This window comes from Cynocephalus volans, chromosome X, assembly GCF_027409185.1.
Source record: "Cynocephalus volans isolate mCynVol1 chromosome X, mCynVol1.pri, whole genome shotgun sequence".
Classification (NCBI taxonomy): Eukaryota; Metazoa; Chordata; class Mammalia; order Dermoptera; family Cynocephalidae; genus Cynocephalus; species Cynocephalus volans.
Genome location: NC_084478.1, coordinates 26,418,603 through 26,444,591, shown reverse-complemented (window position 1 = coordinate 26,444,591; position 25,989 = coordinate 26,418,603). Strand labels below are relative to the sequence as shown.

Here is a 25,989-nt window from a genome sequence, read left to right as displayed (position 1 = left end):
GTTATTTTAAAATATTTTCTTGCTCTTTGCTTTTTCTATACGTGAGTATACATCTCAATTCTATATGGGAAGTTTAGCTATAATGTATAATCAGCATATGAGTGTCACCATTTAGAAATAATTCATTGAGCAAGGATTACTGGTTTCTAGTGCTGCATCTTGCTTTATTAATTTATGTATCAATATATTTCAGAAGTTAACATGGATGCTTGCAAAATCAATAGCAATGCTTCTGGTGGGAATGGGGCAGGTACGCCAGAAGTGACTGGTCAGGAAAGAGTGCCCTTATATAACCCTTTCTTGAGATACTTGCTGTAGTTGGTGACGTTTGAGCATCCCTCCGTCAGGAGACTGTTAGGAGACACTGGCCAGGGTGTGGAATGGTGGCAATCAGCATTGAGTTCTACTCCAGCCATTGACAAATGTTTGTATTACCTGCTAATTGGATGCACTCCTGACTATAGTGTAAAGGATTTGAAGCTTTATTTGAAGCCTGGTTAACTTGTGGTTTTGGTCAATATACTTATATTGGTCAGGATAAGCCATGCTATGCTGTGGTAACAAATCAACCCTGAAATCTCAGTGGCTTTGCTTGTTCTCTATGGCAAAGTCTAGTTCTCTATACCTGCTGCTTTTGTGGGGCTCTGCTATCCTAACACATGACCTCCAAGACTGTCACATCAAGGGAAGAGAGAAGCTGGATGGGAACTCAGGGTCTTTTGGTTGTCTCAGCCCAGAGGTGGTATGTGGCAGTCCTACTCAGAGCCCACTGGTAGAATTAGTCACAGGACCCTGATGAAGTGCAAGAGATGTGGGAAGAGTGGTTTTCCCAAGAAGAGGAAGAAAACTATGACAGATTTAGTGATACACGTAGCATTGTTTCTGCTACAAGGCTTTAAAACTTTTTCAGGCTAAAATGATGGCAGACATGCTTTTGGGCACAGGTGACTGGAGGGGGCTGCATCTGGCTGGAGCTTCCTGTTGCTCCTAAGGAGAATAGTAATCCTTCTAGTTTTTCCCATACAAGATTTTGAGCCTTATGTTACAGATCTCTCAACTTTTCAAACAAAAGTGGAAATGCAGAGTTTAATGTGAAATCCCCAAATTTAAAAATGTAGGCTTAACTATATGAGAATACAGGCCAAACAAAACATGCTTGCAGGACTAATTTGACCTATGTGCTGCCAGCATAAGATCTTAGCTCTTTGGCTTAGGAACTTGGGATCCTGGATGGCCCTTTATTTACCTGTGCAGGGAAGGAAGTCCCAAATTTCTCAGAAGAATCTTGGCTCTTTCTATGAGCATTCTCTCAGTCTACCTTGGTTCAGGTTCAAGTCCTTCATCCTCACATTACTCCATGCCCAGTTGACTGCTGGAGTACTTGGGGCCACACTTAAAGTTCAGCACAGATTTTCTACATTCCAGGTCATTAGGCAGACTGTGCAATCTAGAAACATTTGGGAAACCACAAAATGTTGAGAGTGATTGGAACACAGGATAGGTATTGAAGAGTCATTATGAATGTAGAGAACTGAGCAGGGCCTGGGACAGGATGGACCTTGCTTGGGACAGCTTTGGATGGGATCCCAAGAACTGTGGGAAGCAATTAAAAGATGATAAGTGGGGGGAGGTCACACAATCAGATGTGCATTCTAGACACACCATTGTGGCAGCTACTGGGTGTGGGGATGGAGCTCTCGGCAAACAGGAACTGAACATCCCCTCTGTACCCGGACATGTATGTCCCGTCCATGTGTTTTCCTTGGGGTCACCTCCAGCGATTTCGTCCTGCCTTTTCCTGGGCTATTCTCAGAAGTGGTGTCTCTGAGGGTAGCCCAGGTTGTTGGGTTAATCCTAGTGAGCAAACAGTTGAGCACAACCACCTTTCTCTTTAAAACAATAGAAGAAATTACTCTGAAGATCGCCTGAGGCCTGAGAAGCTGAGCTCTTGGCAGTGGTAATTTAAGCTGAACGTCTGAGTAGAGGGTTTTAACGCCTGTGTTTCCATTGGCTTTCTCAGAATTGAAATGTCAAGGTGAAGAATGCAGAAAGGCAACCAGAAGCCCTGATCATTTGCCATCTGGATTCGAGGCTGCAGACTTCTTGTTGAACCAGCCTCAGGAGCAGAAAGCTCAGGCCGGGTGGGAGGGGAGAGTGCGCTGCGGCCCCCCTCTTGGGGAGGTGAAAGGGTGGGATGGTGCGGACTGGTCCCCGCCCTCCGCCCCCAAATGGAGGCGCCCAAGGAGGACACGTTGTCCGGAAGATGACGGGGGATTCGCTTCACCACCAGCAACAAGGCAAGTGAGAAGCAGGTCCCAGAGCTGTGCACCTGGCAGCTATCAGTGGGGCCTGACACTATGAGAGGAGGTGACAGCTAAGGTCACTTCTCTCTGCACCTCCCCCCAGGGGTCTCAGTCCTAGACTCAGCCTGGGAGACGTGCAGATTCCCAGGCAATTTTACTTCATCCAAGGCGACCTTCTGTGTGTAATACAAAAATGGAGAGTTGTAAGCCTTTTACTCTGTCCGGTTCTCAGCCCCCATCTCTCCCTCAATCTCTCTCTCTCACACACACGTGCGCGCACATGCACACACACGCGCACACACACACACTCTCGCACACACACACACGTACACAGGTACACATGTCTCTGTGTTAATGAACCGATAGGATCCATTTTCTCAGCCACTAGGACATAACCTTGTGGTGTCCTATGGCCCTTCTGGGCCCTTCCCTGTCTTTACAAAAGAATCCCACGTTTGTTAAACATGCCCTTGGAGCCAAAAAGCCCCTCACGGACCCAGGGGAGGCAGCAAAGCAGCGAGAATGCAGCATCTCAGTCAAAGTGGGGGCTTCCCACCTCGGCCCTGCCACCCCGAGCTGCGTCCAGGGTTTCCGCACAGGCGGCGACCCTGATGCTTGTGAACTCGACCCCCCCGGGCTGCAGTAGTTTAATGGCGTGGATCAGAAGTGATCAGAGGACACTGCCCACGGTAAGTAAGCCATGCTCTGTGAAATGTATTCCTCATATGTCTTGTGGGCACACCTGGTTGCGATGCTGTAGGTTGCATATAAAATTGACTTCATCGCATCCTCTTGCTGGCACAGCAGGCACGGCCTGCTGGCTTCAGCTGCACGTAAACCAGGTTGATGACAGGAGGCCGCGGCAGCTGGTGTGAGAATTCAATGTTACGATCCCGTGACTGACATGCGTGGTGCAGAGAGGCTGGATCGCAGCCGGGCTGCCCGGGAGAGGCACCCGGAGCGTTTCCACCCCAGCGCCCCTGGCCGGGGGGGGGGGGGGGGGGGGGGGGGGGGAACGGGGGGGGGGGGACATGGGAGTCTCTGGGCTGGCGCTGGGCGTCAGGAGGCTTTACAGCTCCCTGGTGATCCCAGGGTGTAACCAGGGAGGAGCACCAGGCATCGGGCAGGGTGACCAATGTCCCCTGTGATATGGTGGCCCCTGACCCCATGTTCCCAGCCGCCTGTCCTCCTCCAGCTGCCTTGGGGAACGCGCCTTTCCCTCCTTCCCCTCCGTTGCACTCCAAGATCCCCTGCCACCTCTCCCTGCTCTGTTTCTCTCGTCCCCGGCATCACTGAGTCCGTCATTTCAGCTCCACACACTGCAGTGTACGGTGTCCTCCAGCTTTTGTTCTAGCCTGCATCGGGAGCCACGAAGTCGTAGGCCGGCGAGCTCTGTCCCATGCTGTGCTGTTACACGGTTTCCCATTCGTGAAGGGTGGGGAGTCTCCCTTCTGAACATTGGGTCCCTGCAGCATTTTCAATCTGGACCCTTCCCACGCATGTGCTAAGATGCTCACAGACTCGCTTCCTACAGAGGACCAAGATGGCTAGCCAGGTGCCTGTGTCACAACCACTATGTCGGGAAGTTCCCTGTGGTTGTTGCCAAGGTGTGGCAGCAGAGGGCGCTGTCTCCCAGCATGGATGGAGCCAGCTGAGGGTGGTTTCTCCCCAGCAGGTGGGCAGAGAAGCCTTGGCTGTTCTGATTTCTTGAAACTTCCTTTCCTGCAAAGGATTCTCTTCCCATGGCAAAGAGGTCAGCAGCTCTTAAACAGGATAAGCAAGGGATTCCTCTTCTCAGCTCTTTTCACAAACCCTTTTCTGCAGTTATTTCAAATGCAGTTGCCCCTAATTTATATAGCAGATGTATTCCTGAGAAATTGCCCACTTGCTAGACTGTGTTTAAAGTGCACTCAAGAAAGCTCCCTCATTTAAAAAAGAAAATGTTGTTATCGCTTGTAAGCAAGTTTTAGATTTCTAATTTAAATAGTGTTTTTTCTGCTCTCTAAAACAGCAGATTCTGATAAGAAGGGCATGAGGAAAGGGAGTTCAGCTCTATGGTTTACTTCTGAGGAAGCCCCCATCCCCCTGCACACCAGGATGCAGACTTCTGAGGCTGCACAGCCTCATGGGGTCAGCACAGAGCTTCCCCTGGGGCATGGCCTTCAATGGGCCTTGAGACCGGGCAGTGGCCTCTGGACAGGGGCCTGTCCCTCAGGGGAGATAGGTCCTGAAAACTCCATCCTCAACTGGGGATATCCCCTGCAAGCAAGAAAGGGAATCTTGGCCCGCGGGCGCTGGGTATGTGTGTCATCTCATCGATGCCCAAGAGAAAGGCAGCTGAGTGGTGGCTTGAGGGACGAGGGATCCAAAGCAGAGAGGGGCTTAAGGACATGCGTGACTTTGATTCCATGGCCAGTCTTGCCTTTGGATTTCTTTCTCCCAGCCTGTGTTTCTTTTTCTCCTTTTCTAAGTAGTCCATTTTCTTGCTGACAGCCAAGTATCAACCCCTCTCTCGGACCAAAAGGAAGGAAAACAGAATGACATTTATATTGTACTATTAGTAGTGTGGAGGAAGTCAAGAAAGTGCCTAGCTAGAAACTCATCTTTGTGGAATAAAGCAGAATCTAAAAATGTGCTAGTTGCGACTAAAGGCTTTTAAAAATCAGGAACGTTGGTGACCTTTGCTGGCCCTGCTCTTTATCACTATCTGCAAACCCAGGCATAATAAGAACAAGTGTATAGAGCACTCTGTCCTCGGCACCCCAAATGCTCTAACTCATGTACTCAAAGATATTTTATTACTTCCATTTTAAGATGAGAAAATGGAAGCAAAGAGGTTAAGTGATTTGCCCAAAGTCACACAGCTGGAAAGGAACGGAGGTGGGAATTGAATCCGGACTCTGTGGCTCTAAAATCAGCCCTCCTGACTTCTCCTACTCAGGGTCCCTAGCCATCCCATTACTTAGGTGTAGTGACATAAACTGTTTCTAGTTTCTGATGCAGAAACAGCTTGTGCTTGGGTATATTCCATATTTTGAGATAAAGGATGCCTCGATGTACAGGAGGATTTAAAGGTTCATTCAGCCAGTTGAAAGACTTAGAATATTCTCATTATAACCTACATACATAAGATGATAAATTGGGGTGTAGAAAAAATATTGAACCTATTTATATGTGTATTATTCTTTTAAAACATTGAGTTTTGCACATATTTTATAATGTACGCATTTGTTCAGTAGTCCATGCATGTCATTTATAAATAAATCCCCAAACTCTGGGGAGGTGAATGCACAAACATTTTCTTTGTGTGGCAGGGATGAGATTTTGACCATTGCTTGCTTTATGTTCTATGTATATTTCTATTAAAGTGCAGAAACCACTTTATCTGTCTTGCTTTGAAAGCACAGTGAACCATACGATTTAAAAGAATCCAGTAGTGCATCTTTTTTTTTTTTTTTTTTCATGATTTCTGTTTTGTACGTCTGGGTTTCTGTGTGCTGTATTGGTTTGGCTAAGAGGGGCACAGTTGTATTTTCCCCATGGGTTCAATCCAGTCCACACGCACTCACTGAGAGGCCCCCAAATGCCAAGCTCTGCACTAGGGTGTGAGATACAATAACCATGACCTTGGCCCTAGAGGAGTTTATGGTGTAGGGGGGAAGACAGAAATATACTTCTAATTGAATGAGATGGGTGAGATTATATATGTGTGCTCATGTTGCTATGGGAGGGCAGGAGGGGCTCCTAGCTTGTGCTGGGGCAGTCATGGAGAGCTTTGTGGAGGCGGTGTTGTTTTGAGCTAAATCTTGAAGGATTAGCCAGACTGAGAAGTAGGGGAGGGAGCGTCAGGAGGAAGGCACTGCAGGGTGGAAGCCTCGAGAACTGCTGACCCTTCTGTATTCCTGGAGCTTATGCATGGGGTGAAGGGGGAGTTTGCTCAGGGAGCCGGGAAGAGGGCGGCGTTTGAGGATGTGCACTGGACCTGGGGGAGGCGGGGAGCAACGTTTGGTTTTAGGAATGAGGAGTCTGAGGTGGAGACAGAAAGCGAGAGAGAGGGGAGAGAGAGCCGGGGCTGGAGATAGAGAGGAATAAACACAATAAAGATTTTGGAAGCAACTAAGAGAACATGTGAGGTCCCCATAGGGGAGCACGTGCAGCGAGAAGAAGCGTGGGCCTGGGACAGAGTCTCTGGTGGCAAGAGAGAGAGAAAGAGGAGGAAGAGGTGGCACTTCAGATTGCTGTCTGAGGAGAGCAAAAGGAAGAGAGACGACCTGAGGGACAGGGCATGTGGGGAGGGTCGTGCCAGGGAGGCCATGGGGGACAGAGGGAGGGAAGCACCCGGGAGCTCCCAGAGGCCGGAAAGATGAGGCCCAAGCAACAGCCTGGCTCCCGGGCAATTATGTCACGTGTAAAATTAAGCAGAAGCAGCACTTCTGGGAGGTTTTTTTTTTTTTTTAAAAAAAGAATGTTCTCACTCATAAGAGAGAAAGAAGGAAGGAAAGACAGACCACAGTGGTGCCTTGGACTTGCAGAGGGGAGAGCATGCCTTGGGCTACAAAGTAGAGTGGGGGGAGAGGGGGAAGGGGAGGGAGGTTGGGGGTGACTGGGTGGGGACACGGGGTACAAGCGCAATTTGTGGTAAAGGGGCATGCTGCCCGTATGGATCTGGCCCTCACATCTTGGGCACGAGGGGTGGCAGTCAGCTCTGTATCTCATGAATATTCATAACCAATAAAAACAAAGAAAAAGAAAAGAAAGAGGGAAGGAGGGAGGGTGGAAGAGAGGAATGGAAGAAAGAAAAGAAAGAAAATCTTCAGTAAAACATGAATTGAAACTTCAATAATTTGGCCATTTGTGACTGCTCAGACGGGCGCTGCTGGATTTTAACCTTCCTGGCCACAATAGGGAAGGGTCTAAAGAGTAAATAAATAGGACAGGTGGGCTATAGGGGAAATCTCTAAAACACCATGTCCTGTTCATCTGATGCCCATGCAAGTCATTTTTGACCAGGACCCCAAACAGGCCCAAACCAGTAAGACTTGACAGTGGCCGAGCATGGGGCAGGGGACAATACAGCCACGAAGTGAGACAGGAAAACAGAAAAGGCACTCTGGGTTTCAATTCAATAAGCAGTTATTGAGGCTTTACCAGCAACAATGTACTGAGGACCACAAGCTGAGGACACAGTGCTCAGTCCGACCACAGGGATCTTACGACCCAAGGGACGGAGACCGGCTCAGTCACACAGGACAGGCCTTCCCTAGCTGTGTCGCCCCCTGCAGCGGGGCTCAGAGAAGTGTGGAGAGGAGAAGGGCTGGGAGGCTGGGCCTTGCGGTGTGAGGGGGAGGCACTTACCAGGGTAACGGGGACCATTCCATGCTATGGGTCAGTTTAGGGATGAGAGCCAGCTGGCCAGTGATGGCTGTCAAGGCATGCCCAGGTGTCATGGAAGCCGAGAAGGGACAGGATTGGAAGAGATTTTAAAAAACAAAAAGGAAAAGAAGAAAGGCGCTAATGTGGAGTGGGCACTGGGGAAAGGAGAGCCAACACTGGCTAGAGACAAAGAGCCCCGCTTCCCTGGGTGGCCTGCAGGGCAGCCTGTCACCCCAGCCCAGGCCAGTCACCAATGCTCACAACAATGACAGAATCAAGAAAAGGTTTCCTATGCCGAGATGCTTAATGCACTTTGAAAAGATTCCCATTGAAAACAGTTGCAATAAAAGGTTTCAGAGCTTAAAGAATTAGCCTTCCATTATGTGGCTCTCCCAGTGCCTGCCGAGTCACATTCCCCAGCCACACAAAGAAAATAGACTCTTCTCACCCGCCCTCAAGTACCTTAGGAACACCCATTCACTCACCAACAGTTGATACCCTCTTTACAAATAATGTTCTCCATGTGTTAACACGATTTCCCCAAGGACTTCTGCCAGGCAAGACCTTGTTAGCTGGTTTCCATCAGTACTTGAAATCATAAAGCTGCATTTAAAAAAATCACTTGTTAACAAAAAAAAGCCTGTTAAGTTTGTATACTGGCTCTGCCCCCCTGAAGACTGAATTCCTGAGCACACTGCAAATCACTTCAATGTTCTCCATTGCTATTGTGGCCCCCTTGGGGCCTGACACCTGCTGACATCAGGGGGCTGAGTCTTTGTTTTGTGGGCACAGTGCTTGGATCCCTGACTGTTACTTTGGGTCCCAGCCCTCCTTCGGGGGAGGGAATAATGGTCGGGAACCTGGTCTCCTAATTTTGAGCCCACAAGTCATTAGACTCCGTGGGTCCTGAATGTCCTCTCTATTCCTGGCTAAGATGTAGGACAAAATAGCGGCAGGCACATTGCTCTGGTGTCCAGATCCCTGATGGAGAAGGTGGCGAGCGGCTGGCATAGAGCTGCAATACTTTATGTATACAGTGCCACCACTGTGTCATAGCTCTTCTCAAGCACGCTTGCAGGCCCTAGAGGACCAGGGGGCAGACCAGTGAACCTTCAGGCCAGAGCACCTGCTGTTTTGTGATTTTTTTTTTATACACTAGTCTTCTTCATGAGATTTTGCTTGAATTAGGAGGCCTGTGGCCGCATATAGTTTGAACCCTGATAGAGGAATGGTGAGGACCAAGCCGAAGGCCTGGGAAGTCCTGTTCAGGGCAAACCATTTGGGGGAAGGGATTCCAGATTCCAAGAAATGAGACACAGGGGATGATGTTCCAAGCAAAGTTCTGACAGTAAAGAAAAACGTGGGCAAGTGAGATAGGTGGGGCCCAACAGGAAAGAGGATGTATTAACATGCATTTAACCTATCAAAGATGGCGGGGCCCAATGGGAAGTGGAGATAGCATAACAGGGATACAACTGATCAAGGATGGGAAGTAACTACTCAGTGCCAGAAGGCTTTGCTGGAGCCCATAGTCAGCTCCCAATTTCTATCTGGGGTTCTTTTATTATTTTTTAAAAGATAACAACTTTATTGAGATATAATTCACATACCATACAATTCACCCATTTTAATGTGTACAATTCAAAAATTTTAAAGTATATTCACAGAGTTGTACAGCCATCACCACAACCAATTTTAGAACATTTTCATCACCTACCTGGAGTTCTTGACTCTACAAAGTAGATGGAGAAATTGGGGAAAGAGCAACCAAGATGACGGAAGGATTATAAAGTAGGAACTCGGAGAAAGTGAGAGGAGACTGGACTCTCGAGTTAAAGGAAAGGAGGCTGCAAAAGGATCTGGTGCTTAAATAGAAAATGACTAAAAGAAGGAAATTTGGCTTTTGTTTCCATTAAAAACAAAGAAAACACTGGACTGGATTACAGCAAAAGGGATTTAGGTAAAACATGAGGGAAAAAACCCGACTTCCTGGCAATGTTTATAAATTCCTGGGTTCTGCTGGGCTTGGAAATAAGATCAATGAACAGTCATCATGGGGTGAGTTTTGAATAATGGCTCCCTCAGTGGTGTTGGTAAAATGATGAGACATCCATCAGGACTGGTGAAGTGCCTGCCCTTTCTGTGAGGTGGGGCAGTCCTGCTGAACCCCGTTTACTAAAGAGAAACTTCTAGAGGGTCCTTAGCATGCCAGATGAATGACAACCCTTTGGATGGGTGAAAGGTGGAAACAAATAAGAGTTTCCTGGTCAGATCAGCCTCAAGGTAGTGAACCAGAAAATATGAGTGGGGCACCAGAGACCACAGCGACAAATCCCTCTTCCTCAATGTTCCTGGATTACGTCCATTCATCAAGGAATTTTGAGCCCCTGCTGTGGGCCAGGTGCCAGACGGGCCCTAGAGGTAAAGCAGTGGGTCTGGATCAGGGGTGACTTTGCCTCCCAGGGAACACTTGACAATGTCTGGAGGCACTTTTGTCATCTTGTGGGAAGAGACCAAAGATGCTGCTGGACATCCTACAATGCATAGGGCAGTCCCCCACAACAGAGAATCAACCAGCCAGCCACAAACATCAACAGTGCTGGGGTTGAGAAACCTTGAGATTAAAAACTGAGTCAGTTCCTGCTCTTCAAAGAATTGTCTGTTCATAGTGGCGTTTCTTAATGTGGCTTGAAATATGTCCTAATGAAAATTTCTGCACCTAAGAAAAATCTTCAGTAAGGTTCATTGCATTCTTACTAATTATCTGGCTTACTAAACCTTAGCTTTAAAAACTTATTTAGCAGAGGGAGAACTGTTTCCAGATAAACTTTATCATCTTCATCAGCAGAGGGCCTACAGTTTCATCTGAGTGTACATACGATGGAAAATAACCTACAAGTTGAGTTAATACAGTAAACCTGAACAGTTCATCTGTTCGTAATCTTGGACTTGTTCGTAATCTAGGCACGGCATAGCTAAAATCTCATGTTGCTTAGAAATCCCTGACTTAATAACAGTTGCCAGTGGATTATTTGCAATATTTTGGAACTAATTCTTTCAAGCATTCATATATACTACTTACTATAAAATCAACCAATCTGTTAATTAAAATAAATGATCAATGTATTAAAATGGCACCCTAAGGACCTCAAATACACCCTATTTTATCTCTCTGATGTGGGAAGTCAGTTATTTGACCTGGTAAGAGTGAGCTGTTGTGGAAATCTGCCTTTTTTATTTCATTTGGAGTCAAGTCTGCCAGGATAACCTCTAATGCTTTCTTCCCTGCTGTTAAAGTTTTCAGCTTAGCAGCTTTTGAGGGTGGCTTTTAGAGGCCTGGCGTCCCACACTTCAGCTTGAAATCTCCCCTTTACTATCATGCCAAATGCTCTGGGCATTCCAGTTAACTGGAGTGGTCTTGAAAATAATCAAAAACAAATCTGTAATTCAGACTCTTCACTAATTCATACTGGTTTTTGCCCCCAAAGGATCCAAACTCCTGCTGGGTTCATTGGGCTTCAGACCCAATATTTAAGAATACTGCAAAATACATACTTTTGAGTTGTTGATTCTTAAAAACTGAAAGCAGAAAACTCTTCCGAGCCTCAATTTCCTCACTTGTAAAATAGAATCTAAATCCTTTCCTGCTCTGTTTTATTAATTATGCTATTTCTCTCAGTAATTGGCTTCTCTCTCTCTCCCCGCCCCCCACCCTCTCCTTCCTTCTTTCCTTCTCTCTTTTTGTTTGGAGTTATCACCTGTACAAACGTAGTTTTTCATGCTAAAAGTATGAGAGTTTTGCCTTTGAATCTAAACAAATCTTTGATCTCACTTTAGCATTTTCTACTCACTGTCAAGGACTTCCTTGGTTAGGACATTAACTGGATCCTCTTTAAATATTTTTTTCTCCCTATAGATCAACTAGTTTTTACTCTACCAGGAGGATGACTACCCCCAAATGTGGATCTTCATGTTCCAATTTTTTATCATTTCTGGAGCCAGATGAAGCCATCTTGACGAGTCTGAGCAAATATCAACATTCTGACTACTGACATTTCCTAAAAGACCCTGAAAGGCTGATCTTTAGGCTAGTTGGCCCTAAACATTTTTGAAAAACGATGGGAAATTAAGTCATGAGAAAAAGCCTGATGGAAATCCTGCATGTCTGGAACCTGAAATTAGGTTAATCGGAGAGCACGTGAGGGGCGGGGATAAGAGTGACCGTAGCTGCCTGAATCAGACAGAAAAACGATGGGGCCTGAGAGCTGGCTGGTGGCCCACTTCATGAGCCCCCTGAGGATCATATGCCTCAGACCGGGAACCCCGATTCCAGGCTGATGGCTCTTAAAAGTTTGTGTGAAAGGCTGCAAACTTCTAGCTGGGGAAGAGGCATGGAATTGAACCCCCAGGGAACCCTAGGCTCACTCTGGCTACAGCAATGGGCCCTTTCCCTTCTCCTGATTCCCTGGCATGCATGTAGCCAAATGGATTGGGTTCCAGTTTCCATCAAAGGCTGGGAAGGGTGACAGGCAGAGGGTGTCATTGCCCCAGTAGCACAACTCTGGTCCCAGCACAACATTCCGTGTGCAGCCTTCCCAGATCTCAATGGGCAAGTCTCCCAAGTCTACAGCCAGTCCCCATAATAGCCTCTCCCCCAAAGGCCCCAGTGACGAATGGCAAGGACCATGGATGGGTATAGCTGGGGTGGCCTGTTCCAGGAATCCAGCCCTGGGCTGGGGGTTGGTCCACACTGGCTCAACACTCAGGGTTGGCTGTGGAGCTGGCCCTTCTCACCCAACCAGAGCTGCCATCTAATGAGAAAGGAAGGGTTTGGATCCCTGTATTGGCCAGCTGCCAAAACAATAAAAAATAAAAATAAAATAAGGAGAAAGGGGCATCCCAGATACAACAAAGAGAAATGTGTGGCTTGAGGTTTAGAAGGTAATTACAGGCTACAGATGCCTTCCTTTCCAATCGTATGTCGCTTGCTTTAAGCACTTGCTTCTACTGCAAATTCTGTTCCCTCAGGAGGAGCGACAGCCCTCCCCAGCGCATTGTGAAGACATGGGCCCTACTGGCTAGTGCAGAATGGGCAGAAAAGACAGCAGGCCAACGGCAAATGCTAGTCCTTCAGCACGTGTGTCTTATTTGGAACAAGAATACACTTGCCATGGAAACATGGCCAGAAACCCACACTGGGAATAAAAATGAGAAAAGACTGTACCATGTTCTGAGAGGATGGAGTCTGGGTGATGCTGTAGACTGAGACTAGTTAGCCTGACAAAAAACAGCTATTTGGTTACACTTTGAAAAAGAAATTTTAACAACACAGGAAAAGAGTAGGAAAAAGAAAATCCACTCTGGGTGTAGGATACAGAACCCGCTGAAACTGTAATCCTATACACGGAGTGCCTGGTAATAAAAGAACAGTCTCGCGACTGCTTTCCCTCCTGTTCATGTTCACAGTAACAGCTGGATACATACTAATTGCAAGAAGCAAAAGAAAGAGCTTTAAGTTTAAAAGCAGGCGTGCGGCAATCAGTCTCTCGCCAGCATGGTTTCAGACACAAGTGTGATGTGCCACCTAGCAGCTCTATTTTAAACGTGTGCTCACAGTTCCTCATTTGTGTGGGTGGCTTTATGCTATCAGGAAAGAGCGACACGCCGTTCTCCCATCCAGGTGCGCCGCTCCGGTCCATCAAGGAATGGCCTAAGCAGGGCTTCTTAGCCTTGGCACTATTGATATTTCAAGTTGGCTCATTCTCTGTGGTGGGGGTTGTTCTGTGCATTATAGAATGTTTAGCAGCATCCCTGGTCTCTACCCATTAGATGCCAGTAGCAACCCCTTCCCCAGCTGTGACAACCCAAAGTGTCTCCAGGCATTGCCAGATGTTCCTTGGGGGACATAATCACCCCCATTCGAGAACCACTGGGCTAAGCTAACAAGAAATGACTTTCTCTTTGCTCTCTGACCTCACCCCCAAAAGGCTGGGGAAATTTTGAGACGTCTCCCAATCTCCTGACAACTGACTTTCCTCTGGTTCGGAGTGGACTGCAGGAATACTTTTGACTTGCAAGATTTTCAGTCATTGAGAACATGTTCTTATTGCCCTTGAAAAGAAGACCCATTCCAGCTAAACTCTGGGGTGTGGGGATGAGGGTCAGGGGGAGGGAAGCAGGTTACTTTTTCTTTTAGAGACATTTTTCTGTTTTAGTCCAGGTACAGAATTCTACACACCCAACAACTGTGTGAATTGCAAGGGGCCTTGGGTACTTGAAACACCTCTCTGCCCCCTCTTTTTGCTACATTTTTACAAAGAAACAGAACAAAACAAAAAACCCGAAGCCTAGAGGGGGAAGTGACTTGCTCAAGGTCCTTCATATTCCTAATCCTCCTTTTATTGAGACATAGGGCAATATTTCCCAACATGCCTGAAGAGCTTAGATCTCTAAACACTGATAACTCAATAGCTCTTTACAGGCAAGCGTTTTGGCCAAATCATGCCAGCTAAGCAATGCAAATTTTATAAATGACAGAATACTGCAACCAATTAGTGCAAACAAACATTTATTGTGAAATATTCATCCTACCCTTTATTAGGTATTACATCATCAAAGCACTTTGTGGCAATGAAAATAGCTTTTTTACCCCTTTGATTCACCCAATATTCCATTAAAGCTGCAAAAAATGTGCAATCTGCTTGAAAAATAGGTTGCTCTTATTTACTCATTTGTGAAAAGTCAAAAATTAAAAAAGAAAATGATACTGGCTTACAGGGCCTCTAGAGCCAATTCACCTTTCCACTTCCCAACTACTCCCCAAAATAATTAACAAAGATAATTTGTCTTAAATGCCTTTTTATAAAACAAATGCACCTTTCCCCATATTATAATCATAAAAATTTTAAAAAGCCATTATTTACTTTCTAGGAAAAAAGGTGGCCAGCCGTTGTTTTTTGATTGGGAGCATGTGTATTTCCTGGGAGTTCACTTTCTTTAACTTTATGCCCCGGTTTTTGACGGGTTTCCTAAGGGGCTCCGAGTTTCCCATGGATTCTTCTCCTTGGCTGTTGATGTCGTAGCCCTGAAGCATGGAGTCTTCTCTTTTGAAGGAGAAGTTTTTGGTGGACACCCCCGAGAGGCCTTTGATCTTGCCACAGAATATGGTAGGCACAGCGTCTTCGACTGAGACGATGACCTTAGCTGCCTGGGACTCGCTCCCAATCTCAATGTTATTTTCAGCCTTGACCTCGCCGCTGGGGTGGCTGGGGTGGCTGGGGTGGCTGGGGTGGCTGAACATCTCGGCGGTGGCGCTGCTGCTGCAGTGGCTATCCATTGTGGCTGAGGCCTCGTGGGGCGTGGCAGGGGTGAAGGGCATTTCCATGGCACTGGGTAGTTTCTCCATCACGGTGTGACCTGGGCTGTCGGCTGACCCACTGCTGTCATACAGTGTCTCAGGGGTAGGCTCAGATTTCCGGTGGGCTGTCAGTGACAGGTCTAGGGCCGCATCTTCCTGGAAGACTGGAGGACTGACTTCACCAGCCTTGAGCCAGGGCACCGACTTCATGGAGAGGTCCAGGGCTTCGTTGTCACTCCCCATCTTGATGACAGTGTGGCGGCTGAGCTGGAAGTACTCCTTGGGCTGGAGGATGTCGAAGGGCTTCAGTTCATCCTTTTCCAGAGGAGTCTGGGTGCCTTTAAAGGAGTGCAGGCCGAAGGAAGACGGAGACTTGGAGAAACTGGGACTAAACTTGGATTCAGAACTCTGAGGCACTGGGATGGGGATGGGAATGGGGACTGGCACAGGCAAGGGGACAATCACAGGGTAGGGCACCAAGAGGGTGGCCGGTGGGACCAGGGGGGACAGAGGGGAGTTAAAGGGCTGGGGAGGCACAGGGGCATATCCAGGAGGAGGTTGGCAGGGTGGGGGGCCAAGAGTGCCCTGGGAGGGAAACAAATTCTGGAGCACAGCCTCAAATGGCAACGTGGGCTCCTGTGGCTGGCTGGGGATCCTCAGGTCCAGGAGCTGGGGCTGAGCCTCAGAGTCCTCGGCTCCCTGGAAGAGGTTGTTGTGGATGGCATTGGAGGAGCATGGGGCCTCCTGTGGCAGGACCAGGGGGGAGTTGAGATGCTGAAAGACGTGCTGCTCTAGCACCACGGGCAGCTGCACGGGGCCCTGTGTGGTCATGACGTAGGTGGCATTGCCGTTGGGGTTGAGCTCCGGTGGGGAGCTTCCCTCCACTTGCATGTGAATGGGCATCACCACCGGGCTCTCCCCGAGGCACAGGGGCTGCAGCACGGTGGCCGCCACCTTCAGAGCCATGCCGCTCTGGGACTCGGCAGGAGGGTTCAGAATGGACGGGGCCGGCACGGTCACCAGAGCCTTCTTTACCAGGTCGGTGGAGTTGATGTTCCAGGCCTCAGTGGTGATCAGCTGGGCCATGCCATTCTCCAGTCTGTTATTGGCCAGGGCGGGAGGGGAGTCGGTCATGTCCATGGGGAGGTTCTGGGACTGCAGGTCGTCCATCACTCGGCTCTGACGCCCCTCGGCCTGCAACACAGAACACGCAATATGAATCTTCCTTAAGAGGCTACTTATAATTGCCTTAGGAGTGCTGTCCACATCTTTAAAAAGTTTCCATATCTTAGTTAAAACCAGGAGGTGCATATGAATATTCTATGAACATGGAAGGGGACATTTTAAAAACCTTTGCAGCAATAATTATGGAATTATTTTAAAATTATGGAAAATTCCCAAAAGCATTTAAAAAACTCTTTGTAGCAATAATTCTTCCAAAAGAGGTTTGGCAAGAAGGGCAGTGCATTTACACCTGGGTCATTAGAGTTGTCTGTCTCCTTCCAACCAGTGACAGCCCCTTTCTCCCCAATAACAGGAAAATCTACTCCCTGGAGCAAGGTGAAGATGAGATGATGTATATGAATGGTCAGTGGGTCAGGCATCACTCCCAATCAGCTCATCTGTGTGACCTGTGGCCTTTCCTAATACCTGGCTGCAAGAGGAGGGGACATCAATGAGTCTAGGGCTGGGGAAATGAAACACTTGTTGGCAACAGACATCCTCAAAGGTGAGATACGCTTTCTTGATGTCCCCCGCACCTCCCTTCTGAGAGGCCGAAAGAGGCCAGCTCGTGTGCTTCCTGGAGGAAGCAGGGCTGCAGTTGCAATGTGGCTCTCCATGGAAACACGTCCATATTTAGCCTTGTTACCATGGAGAAGGCAGGCACCATGTCTAACTCAGGGATCTGTGCAGCCCTGGAGTCTGGTTGGGCTCAGTAATAATTCAATAATCCTCAGTTTTGCTGGGCAGGCCTTGGGCAACTCAGATTCTGGACCTCACCTGTCCCAGCTGTCTAGACTTTAGTCCTGTGGTCATCTTGTCCTCCTCTCCTTGCCCCCAAATTACCAACATAACCTCCCAAACAAGAAAGAGAGGCAGCCCAGCACACCATGGGGTTAGGAATAAACAAATGACATCTCACTACAGGAAGGCAGCTTTAACAAATGAGCAACTCCGTGATAGTTCCAGGCGATCAAAATGTGTCAAATGCACAGAACAAGGAGTTTCTCTGAGGCAGGAGGAAGGGAGGAGAAGGGGAAGATGCTGTCTGTGCAAACAATTTATGCAGAACGACTGGAGGGCCATGCCCTTGGCAGGACTCCAGAGTCTGTCTCCCTACGAGTAGTGTGCCCTCTGGAAACCACCAGGTGACCCAGTAGGCTGGCCAATAAGCCCCTTGGGGCAGAGTTGGGAGGCAGTCTGTCCCCAGGGAGGCTGAGGGGCTTGGCCCTGCTGAAGGGCCTGGTTTTTCGTGAGATGAGTCTCCCTGATTCAGCCCAGCAAATGCCACGTCTCTAATACACCATCCATTCCAGCAGGCAGGCGTGTATTCATTCATTCATTCATCCAAACAATTAATTTGCTGAAAGCCCACTGAATGCCGGCACTTTGCTGAAGGCTGGAGAGGCGGTCGTGAGCAAGACAGACGAGGTTCCTGCTTCCATGGAGATTCCAGTCTAGTGGAGGCGTGTGTCTCTGGTCAGACAGAGATTAGCTGGCATGAGGAAGCATCAAAGTGATGCTAGGGGTGGCATCCCTGGTGAGGACAAGGACAGCAATGGTCATAGGAGGCAGAATCCATTCGAGGTGGATTCTGATGCCATTCCTGGGCTTCCTGTGGGGTTGGACTATCCAGCTGTGAGGCTGCTTTCTCCTAGCGGCTGCATCTGTCCACCCTTCCAGAAATGGCGGCCTCCCTCCCCCTCTGTCTGTTTCCCTCAACCCCCTCCCAAGGGAGAGAAGGCAAACTTCCAGACCTCCTCCACCTGCTCCTCACACACACCTTCGGCTCAGGTGCCAGCCCCGCCTGGCCCTGCTCTAGGCCTGCTAACTCCCCCAGGGCCCTCGTGCTGGGAGTGTGAGGAGGGGACCTTGCCAGGGCGGGGCGCCTCCCACAGATGGCAGGAGCTAAAACTCACCAAGAACTTCCCAAGCATTACCTCATTCCATCCTCAGAACAACTGTGCCACAGGGCTCCTATAATTATGCCCATTTTGTTGAAGGGAAAACTGATTTCCACAGGGAGGTTAAATAACGAGCTTCAGGGTACAGTCGAGGCTAGGATTAGTTCAGGGCCAATCTCAGGCTCCCTGTCCTCTGTGGGAGCTGTGAGGGCCACACCCTTCCATGCATTTGGTTTCCTGGCAAGAGCGGTCCCACAGCCTGCCCTTTGCCACCACATGCACGTGCCTGCAGAGGCGTGCAAGGAAGAGCGCCCAAGCATAAGATTTGCTCAAAGTGGAGGCCGGGTCCTTTCCAGTAAATTCATTGAAATGCTATTCTTTCTTTTTTACTCCGCTGTCCCCCTTGTCAGCAGAGTTCCTGTGCTCGGAGAGTGCAGCCCGAAGCAGCTGTGGTTCTGTTACAGGAGGGCTGGGGGCCTCCATCGCCACGGGTGGGAGGGCACCCCAACACCCATGAGTTACAGGGGGGCCCTCAGGTCCCCTACTAGGGCCTCCCAGGCTCTGGGAGCAGGGCCAGGGCCTGACGGGATGCAGGCGGAGGGGAGCAGTGTGCAGTATCTCAAGGATGAAGGGGAAAGGAAACCCCTACTCAAAACATCACTTCCACCTCCTGTGACATGACAGCTCTGGGCCCGCCTGGCTGCTCAGCTGAAGTAGGCTCATGAGCACCCCTTCCCTAGAGAGCCATCAGCCCGCTGTGACAGGCTTGCAATCTTCCACCCGCTCCCACCAGGGATGGTGCCAGGCCCAGGGATACCCAGGCAAAGGAAACACGAACTGTGCTGTCATCGAGCACCCTTCCACCTCCCAGAGAGGCCCTTTCCCTCTTTCCCTCTCTCTGTAACCCCCCCCCATGTTCAACCTGCCAGCAGCAGGCACCTCCAACCCTGGGCAGCAGCTGGGGGGTCTGGGCGCACCTAGCACGGGCACGGTGGGCGTCGTGGCTGCAGGGGCCGGTACTGGAAGCCCTGAGATGCCTTGAGAATAAAAACCAGCTCATGGAGTGAGGGTTCAAAGGGTGCATCTCTGACCCCCCAGGAGAAGCCAGGTAACAGCTGGAGAGGTAGAGACCCGTTCTTCCGGCTCAGCTAAGCTGCTGATTGGCGTGGACAGAGGGTGGGCTGGGGACCTCTTCAAATCAAGGAGTATACAGGAGCCACCAACTAATGCTCAAGTAGATGGGGCATGAATTGCTTCAGAGGTGACAGGGAACATTTTGTTTGGGTTTTACAAAACATCATTCTCAAATGGATTTAAATGAGATTGCCCATCCATTCTACCCATGACCATTATCACTGGGGGTGGAGATGGGGTCAGGAAACCATGGCAGTGTGGCCGGGTGGGAAGTGGGCTATCTGGATCTGTGGGTCCTTGAAGACCTTCTCTCTTGGCCCTCAGCCAGTTGCCAGGGCCTCTCCCTAGAGTAGCCCATGTGACCCCCAGATGGAGACTTTCGGGGAAAGCCTCAGGGTGCAGGGCAGCTGGGGAGGTGGGAGGGACAGTCTGGGCTTGGAGACTTATGAGGTCACAGAATTGTTATCTGAACTCCTCAGCTAATTATTACAAAGATCTAATTACACCAGAGGCTGTTCTCCCTAGATCTGTCCCTCAGCCTGGAGCCTGCTCTGGCCTCTGCCTTCACCCAGCCAACTCCTGAACATCTGTCAGACTTTGGGGGCTCAGCCCCTAAGTCGTGTCCTCTGAAGTCTTCCCCCACCCTCACTGAGCCCCCAGAGGACCCCAACTTAACCCTGTCTAGTCCTGCCCTCGCCCCCCACCCATACTGGGATTGCCTAGTTATTTGTTTCTCTAGGAGCAGGGGACTGTCCCCCTCCTTACACCTGGCACCGTACCTGGTGAATAGCAGGTGTTTTGGAAGCATTTTCTGGATGAACTGGTGCATGAATGAATGCCCAAGCCTTACCTCAGCCTGCTGTTCTCAACCTCGTCCTCTTGTCGCAGGCATGCCAGTTATAGAATCATGGCATGTCAAGGCAGGCGGGGGCATTAAAGCTTACATCTCCTCTAACCTCTTCCTGACCCTTCTTTTTACAGATGAGGAAACTGTGACCCAGAAAGGCTGACTAAAACTCACCCAAAGCCAGTTATTACAGAGGTCACCAGACTCTTGTTGTGGGAAGAGCAGAGGGGTGGGCCCCACAGGCTCCATGGGAAGAAAACATGGCGGCCACTTGCCTTCACCAGTCAGTGGGAGACTCTGACGAGACAGTAGAGGTGAAAGCCCTTTGCAGAGGTGGGGTGTGGATGAACCCATCCTGTGTTTCTCTGCCACACCCAGGAAAACAAAATCAAAGCGACTGCTTTCCTTATAAGGAGCCACATTGGTGAAGAAGCCGACCTTGGGCCTAACTCCCTGGCAGTCAGGCAGTGACCTGCCCCATGTCTGTGTCCCACACTCCAGCCTGCCTCTCAGACCTCCTCTTCCAGAGCTTTGCACAAAGCACCCATTTCAGCCTATGGGCTTCCGTACACGTTGACGTTTTTACAACGAGGACTCATTTACGGCTTAATTTAAAAAGCAGAAACACTTGACCACTTAGAGAATTTAAACTATTCAAAAGCCCATCTATTTCCTAGTTGTGGGCATTTAGCACTAAGACACACACACACACACACTCACACACCCCATAATAACCTCACCCCTAATGCCCTCAGCCACATCCTAAGTGATCCTAGCGGGGAAGGAAGCTCAGCATGTGGCTGTGAACTCCACACTGACACAGAGCAGCGTCCTTGCAACCACCTCAGGTTGAGCCTAGTTTCTGAGCCAGGAGTTTGGACGAAAGCCCTGGGCCATGCTGGGAGGCCCTCTCAAAGGCCCGATCACCTTCTAGAGAGAGGTTTGATTTTATTTTGTGAATTGGAAGCATTTTCACTACAGAAGTAGCTATCAAGATGGCCACAAGACCCCTGGTCTGCAGCAAAAAGCACCCCTGAGCAAGTGCTTTAGGAGCGTACAGGTACCCCCATGTGGTGGGGAGGTGGGGAGGGGTTTACCTCATAGTAACTCAAGCCAGGGGCCATTGCTGCTTGAGGGCACTGTGAGGCCCCTGGGATTACTGGAGTGAGGTCACTGGGAAGGTCCGCTCAGCTTTAGGAAAACCGACCTTAGTGACCTGGGCTGCCTTGGGCAGATTCCACCCCCAGGACCAGGAGGCTCTGGTGCGGGCTTCAAAGTCTCTTGCTCAGGCCTCCGTCCCAATTCAGGTGTTCTGGAGGAGCCAGGACCCTGGCCCCACTCCTGGGGATGCCCCCTTTGTCCCCAACAGGCTGCAGATGTGACCTGCTTTGCTCTCCTCTTCCACTAAAGTAAGACTCATCTAGATTCTTCTATCAAGATAAGTTTCTTCTCCTAAAAAATCATTTAAAAATATATATCTTGAAAATTCTCTCAAGATAAGTGTTCCAACTGTAAAATTTTGACAGCTTTGCTTTTTATGGAGCATGCAGACAGCTATCAATTATTTCTGGTCAAAACTGGATTGTCTATGTCCTGGTTGCTCAAAGTGGGGCCCTTGGAGCAGCAGCAGCAGCAGCAGTATCACTTGGGAGCTTGCTAGAAATGAAGAGCCTTAGGCCATAACCCAGACCCACTGAATCAAAATCTGCCCTTCAACTAGATCCCTGTGTAATCTGTGCTCACATTAAAGTTTGAGGAGTGCTGGTCTACCAACTTGGTTGTGCTTTAACAAATATCACTGCCTGGGTCCCACCCCCAAGACTCTGATTCAGTTGTCCTGGGATGCAGCATGGCAGTTTTAAAAAGCTCCCCAGGTGATTCTAATGTACAGTCAGGCTGGGAACCCTTAATCTAAAGGCCAGAGCACAGGGCCTTCTAAAAAGGTCAGCCAACTTTCTTTTCAGTGGCTGATCTTTCTTCTTACTTCACAGAAAAGACTGAAACTCAGCACTCTTGTTGGGAAAATGTAGGAAAATAGTCAGGGCCCCTCAGATGTTCAGAATTTTGTGGAGTACTTGATGTAAATATGCACGGGCACCCAGGTGTTCCTTGGCTATTGACTAATGTAATTGCGCATGTGCACCCAGGTGTCCTGGGTTATGACTTAAGTATAAAGGACGAGTAGCTCTGATCCACATGGTCCCCCCACCCCTGGGATGCCCTCTGTGGGGGCGCATAGGGAGGCCGCTGCTACTGCTGCTAGTGGAGGCTGTTGCTGCAAGCTCTTACTGCCAGTGTCCCCAGGACCCTCCAAGAGGCTGCTGCCACTGCCAGACCTGTATGCTACTGCTGCCGTTGCTGAGGACTGAGCTCATGTCACCTGCCAGCAGTTCCCAGGAACTTTCCCAATTACTTGGCATGGACCTGTGCGTTAGGGGTCTAGTGACCCCAGGTGGCATGTGAGGGGTTTGTGACCTGGTCTGTACAATGGGTGTGAAGGGTCTGAGCCCTAGCCCGACAACTGGCGTAGTTGGGTAGCTTTACAACCCTCAACTCCCTCAACTACCCGCCAGCCCTCACAGTGTCTGCCCATGTGCCTTCACCCAAGGAAGAGGTGATATGTCTCTCCCCCTTGCAAGACTGACTTCCCAGAGACTTTTGCTAAGAATCCTGCTCGCTTCCCTCCTCTGCACCCTATTCTAAGTCTATTTTCTCCTTTTGATCTTGTACTTAAACCACACCCTCAATGACTGACCTAATTCTGTATAAAAATCACTAGCCACTCACTGTGAGCCAAATGAGAAAAGAACGATTTTCGTCCTTTAACACAATGTGGATGTAGTTTCACCATTCAGGACCTGAGATGCATTAAATATCTAAGAAATAATTCCTACTGGATAAAAAATGGTTCTTCTCTCCCCATAGGGTGTAATAATTGTCAATCACTTGCCCCAATGATTAAATTTTCTGAGCTTTAAACATCAGCACAGGGCCTTTTTACCAAAGCTGTGAACATAATTACCACATGAATGTGTTCCCAAATTGGCTAAAATACGAAGAATACATGAAATAGTCACTCGTCTTAACGGTTGATCGCCTTTTACATCAGAGATCTACGCATCCCTCCAAAAGAAGTGCGACTACCCAGATGAGCTTTGGAAATGAGTTCCCCAGCACTACTTAATTTATTAAAGCAGTGATGGCTGTGCAGATTACAACTGGGACTAACCCTCATGGGGATGGGCAGTGGCTATGGGAAAATGTCATGACTCAGCAGGAGGGATGGAGCTCTCAGGGCCCAGTGAGACTTCCAGGGTCCCCTGCTTGAACAAGTCTTAGGGTCAGTGGCTCAGTTCACCCCTCCTGTTTTGCAGAGCAGGAAGCTGAGGCTCAGAGGTCAAGTGACCTGCTTGAGATCGCACAGCATAGTGTACACTGGCTCCCAGACCTCTGTTTCTTCCTCAAAAGCACACTACCTGACCCATTGCCTTTGTTTCAGATTTCAAAGGATGTTGAAGAGCACTTGAGTCTAACACACTGACTATAGAGTCAGCAGTCAGCCAGCTGGGATTAGAACAGCTCTATTGTGGCCACCATCTAACACCAAAGTGAGATTAAACCGTCAAAATGTCAAAAAGAGTTTGATGGGCGAGTAGCTTGATAAAAAAGAGGGAATACCCCCTTGAATTGGTTATACCTAGTAGACAAGTCATTGAAATAAAAGGAAGAGATTCAAAACACACACAAGCTTTTCGCGACTATAGGAAAATCATCTCTTACTCGTAGGACTCAGTTTCCTCTTCTGTAACATGGGGTATTGCCCTACTCTCACTGAGGCCTGCTGGGAAGGAGTCAAACCTAGCCTTTTGGGAGTTGCCAAAAGAGGGACTGCTGTGGGCCCTGAAGGATGGCAGTTGAGGGTGACCAAATAGAACTGGAGGGAGGAAGCCAGCCGCTCACAGGCCTGCAAACCTTTGCTGGGTTCTACCAGAGCACAAGCGGGAGCTGGGAGAATGGTTGGGGTGGACACCAGGGAGCTGCTCTGCCTCCTTTCTCGCCCTGAGAATGTCAGATGTCTTTGCATTTATGATCTCATTTTGCATTCCCAACTACCTTTAGCCTGCCCACAAAGGACCTACGGCGGCCCTTGGGACCACGAAGGCCTGAGTGTGGGGCTGGAGTAGGGAACTAGATTCACGCCCATTCATTTATTCATTCCTTCCAAAACGATCTGGGCATCTACTGTGTGCCAGGCCCGCATTTCCTGTTCCTCCACCCTGGCACCTCTTTCTCCATAGGCATGTTGCCTTCTTTTCCAGCTCATTTCCCATATTCTCCCAGGGTTATCCACTTTTAACAGAGCTCCTTCAAGGTCCACATTTCTTTCTTTCTTTTTTTTTTTTTGGCAATACACTTATTTTTATTTTTTACTATACATACATGTGGGGTACAATGTTGATTTTCAGTAAATGTGTAGAACGTGTGGTGGTTAGATCAGTGTAGTTAGCTTACTCATCATCACAATACACAATCATTCTTTGTGTCCATTGACCAATTCCTCATTGGCCCCCCCACTCCCCCTCCCCTCCCCTTTTCCACCTCTAGTTTTCTAAAAGTTCAACGTATTACTGTGATTGCTGTTTCTTTCTCTCTCTCTGTCTCTCCTTATTGTTCATTTGTTTATTTATGGATTCAGTTCCTGGTTATGAGTGAGAACATGTGGAATTTCTCTTTCTGTCCCTGGGTTGTTTCACTTAGAATAATTTTCTCCAGGCTCATCCATGTTGCTGCAAATGGTAGAATTTCACTCTTTTTTATGGCTGAGTAGTATTCCATGGTGTAGATATACTACAATTTCCTTATCCAGTCATCCATCGATGGACATTTAGGTTGGTTCCTTTGCTTGGCTATTGTAAATAGAGCTGCAATAAACATGGGAGTGCAGGTATCCCTTCGACATGATGTTTTCCAATCCTCTGAATATATCCCCAGCAGTGGGATTGCTGGATCACATGGAAGTTCTATCTGTAGTTGTTTACGAAACCACCATACTGTTCTCCATAATGGCTGCGCTAATTTACAGTCCTACCTCTCTCCACATCCTCGCTAGCATTTGTTTTTCTCTGTCTTTTTTATAATAGCCAATCTGATGGGGGTGAGGTGATATCTCAAAGTGGTTTTGATTTGCATTTACCTGCAAATCTATATTCTCCCAGGGTTATCCACTTTTAACAGAGCTCCTTCAAGATCCACATTTCTTGAAAAGGTAGAGGAGTAAGTCTCTAAGGGAAGAATGCCAGTCCCTAGACAGCTACAGGAGGCGCTGTTAGTGCAAGGACCTCTCCGAGGTGGAGCACAAATGTGTGTTTTCCAGAGAGGGCTGCCTCTGACACTAACAGGAAAGAAGTGCCTTCCTCAAGTCTTGGCGAAGATCAGTGGAATGTGACAGGCGAACCTCAGCATCGCAGGGAAAGTCATGAAGAACTGCTGTGGGTGGAGGAGACACCTGGACAGTGGACTGTGACAGTCAGCAAGTGTTGTCCCTGCATTTAGCCAAGGCCCCACAGCCTTCCGCTGAATACCCAGAGCCCCACACGCCCTCAGGTACCAGTGCTGGGGCGGCCGCCTCGTGCAGGAGCACAGGGCACACTGAAGGTCTCGGGCCAGAGTCTAGCATCTCTTTAAGAGCTATGGTTTTTGGAAAATTTTCTGGCAACAAGGAAACCTCTTAAGTTTGGAACAAAGAGGGGGAGAAAAACCTGCCTCTGAAAGAGAAAATACTTCTAATTAAATTGAGATACAAAGGTTAAATTTTTGTTCTGGGAAAAGGACTGTTTATAATACCGTGTC

At 48.7% G+C, this 25,989-nt stretch overlaps 1 protein-coding gene across 2 annotated transcripts in view; it reads right to left on the bottom strand.

Moving 5' to 3' along the window:
- Positions 1–14,227: 14,227 nt before the first annotated feature.
- Positions 14,228–25,989, bottom strand: part of RAI2 (retinoic acid induced 2) — a 60,571-nt gene continuing 48,809 nt past the window's right edge. For both annotated transcript variants that reach the window (XM_063083595.1, XM_063083594.1), the window contains exon 2: positions 14,228–16,227. In XM_063083595.1, the coding sequence (XP_062939665.1) occupies positions 14,596–16,203 (1,608 nt within the window). In that variant the 5' untranslated portion in view covers positions 16,204–16,227 and the 3' untranslated portion in view covers positions 14,228–14,595. The remainder of the gene's footprint in view (positions 16,228–25,989) is intronic.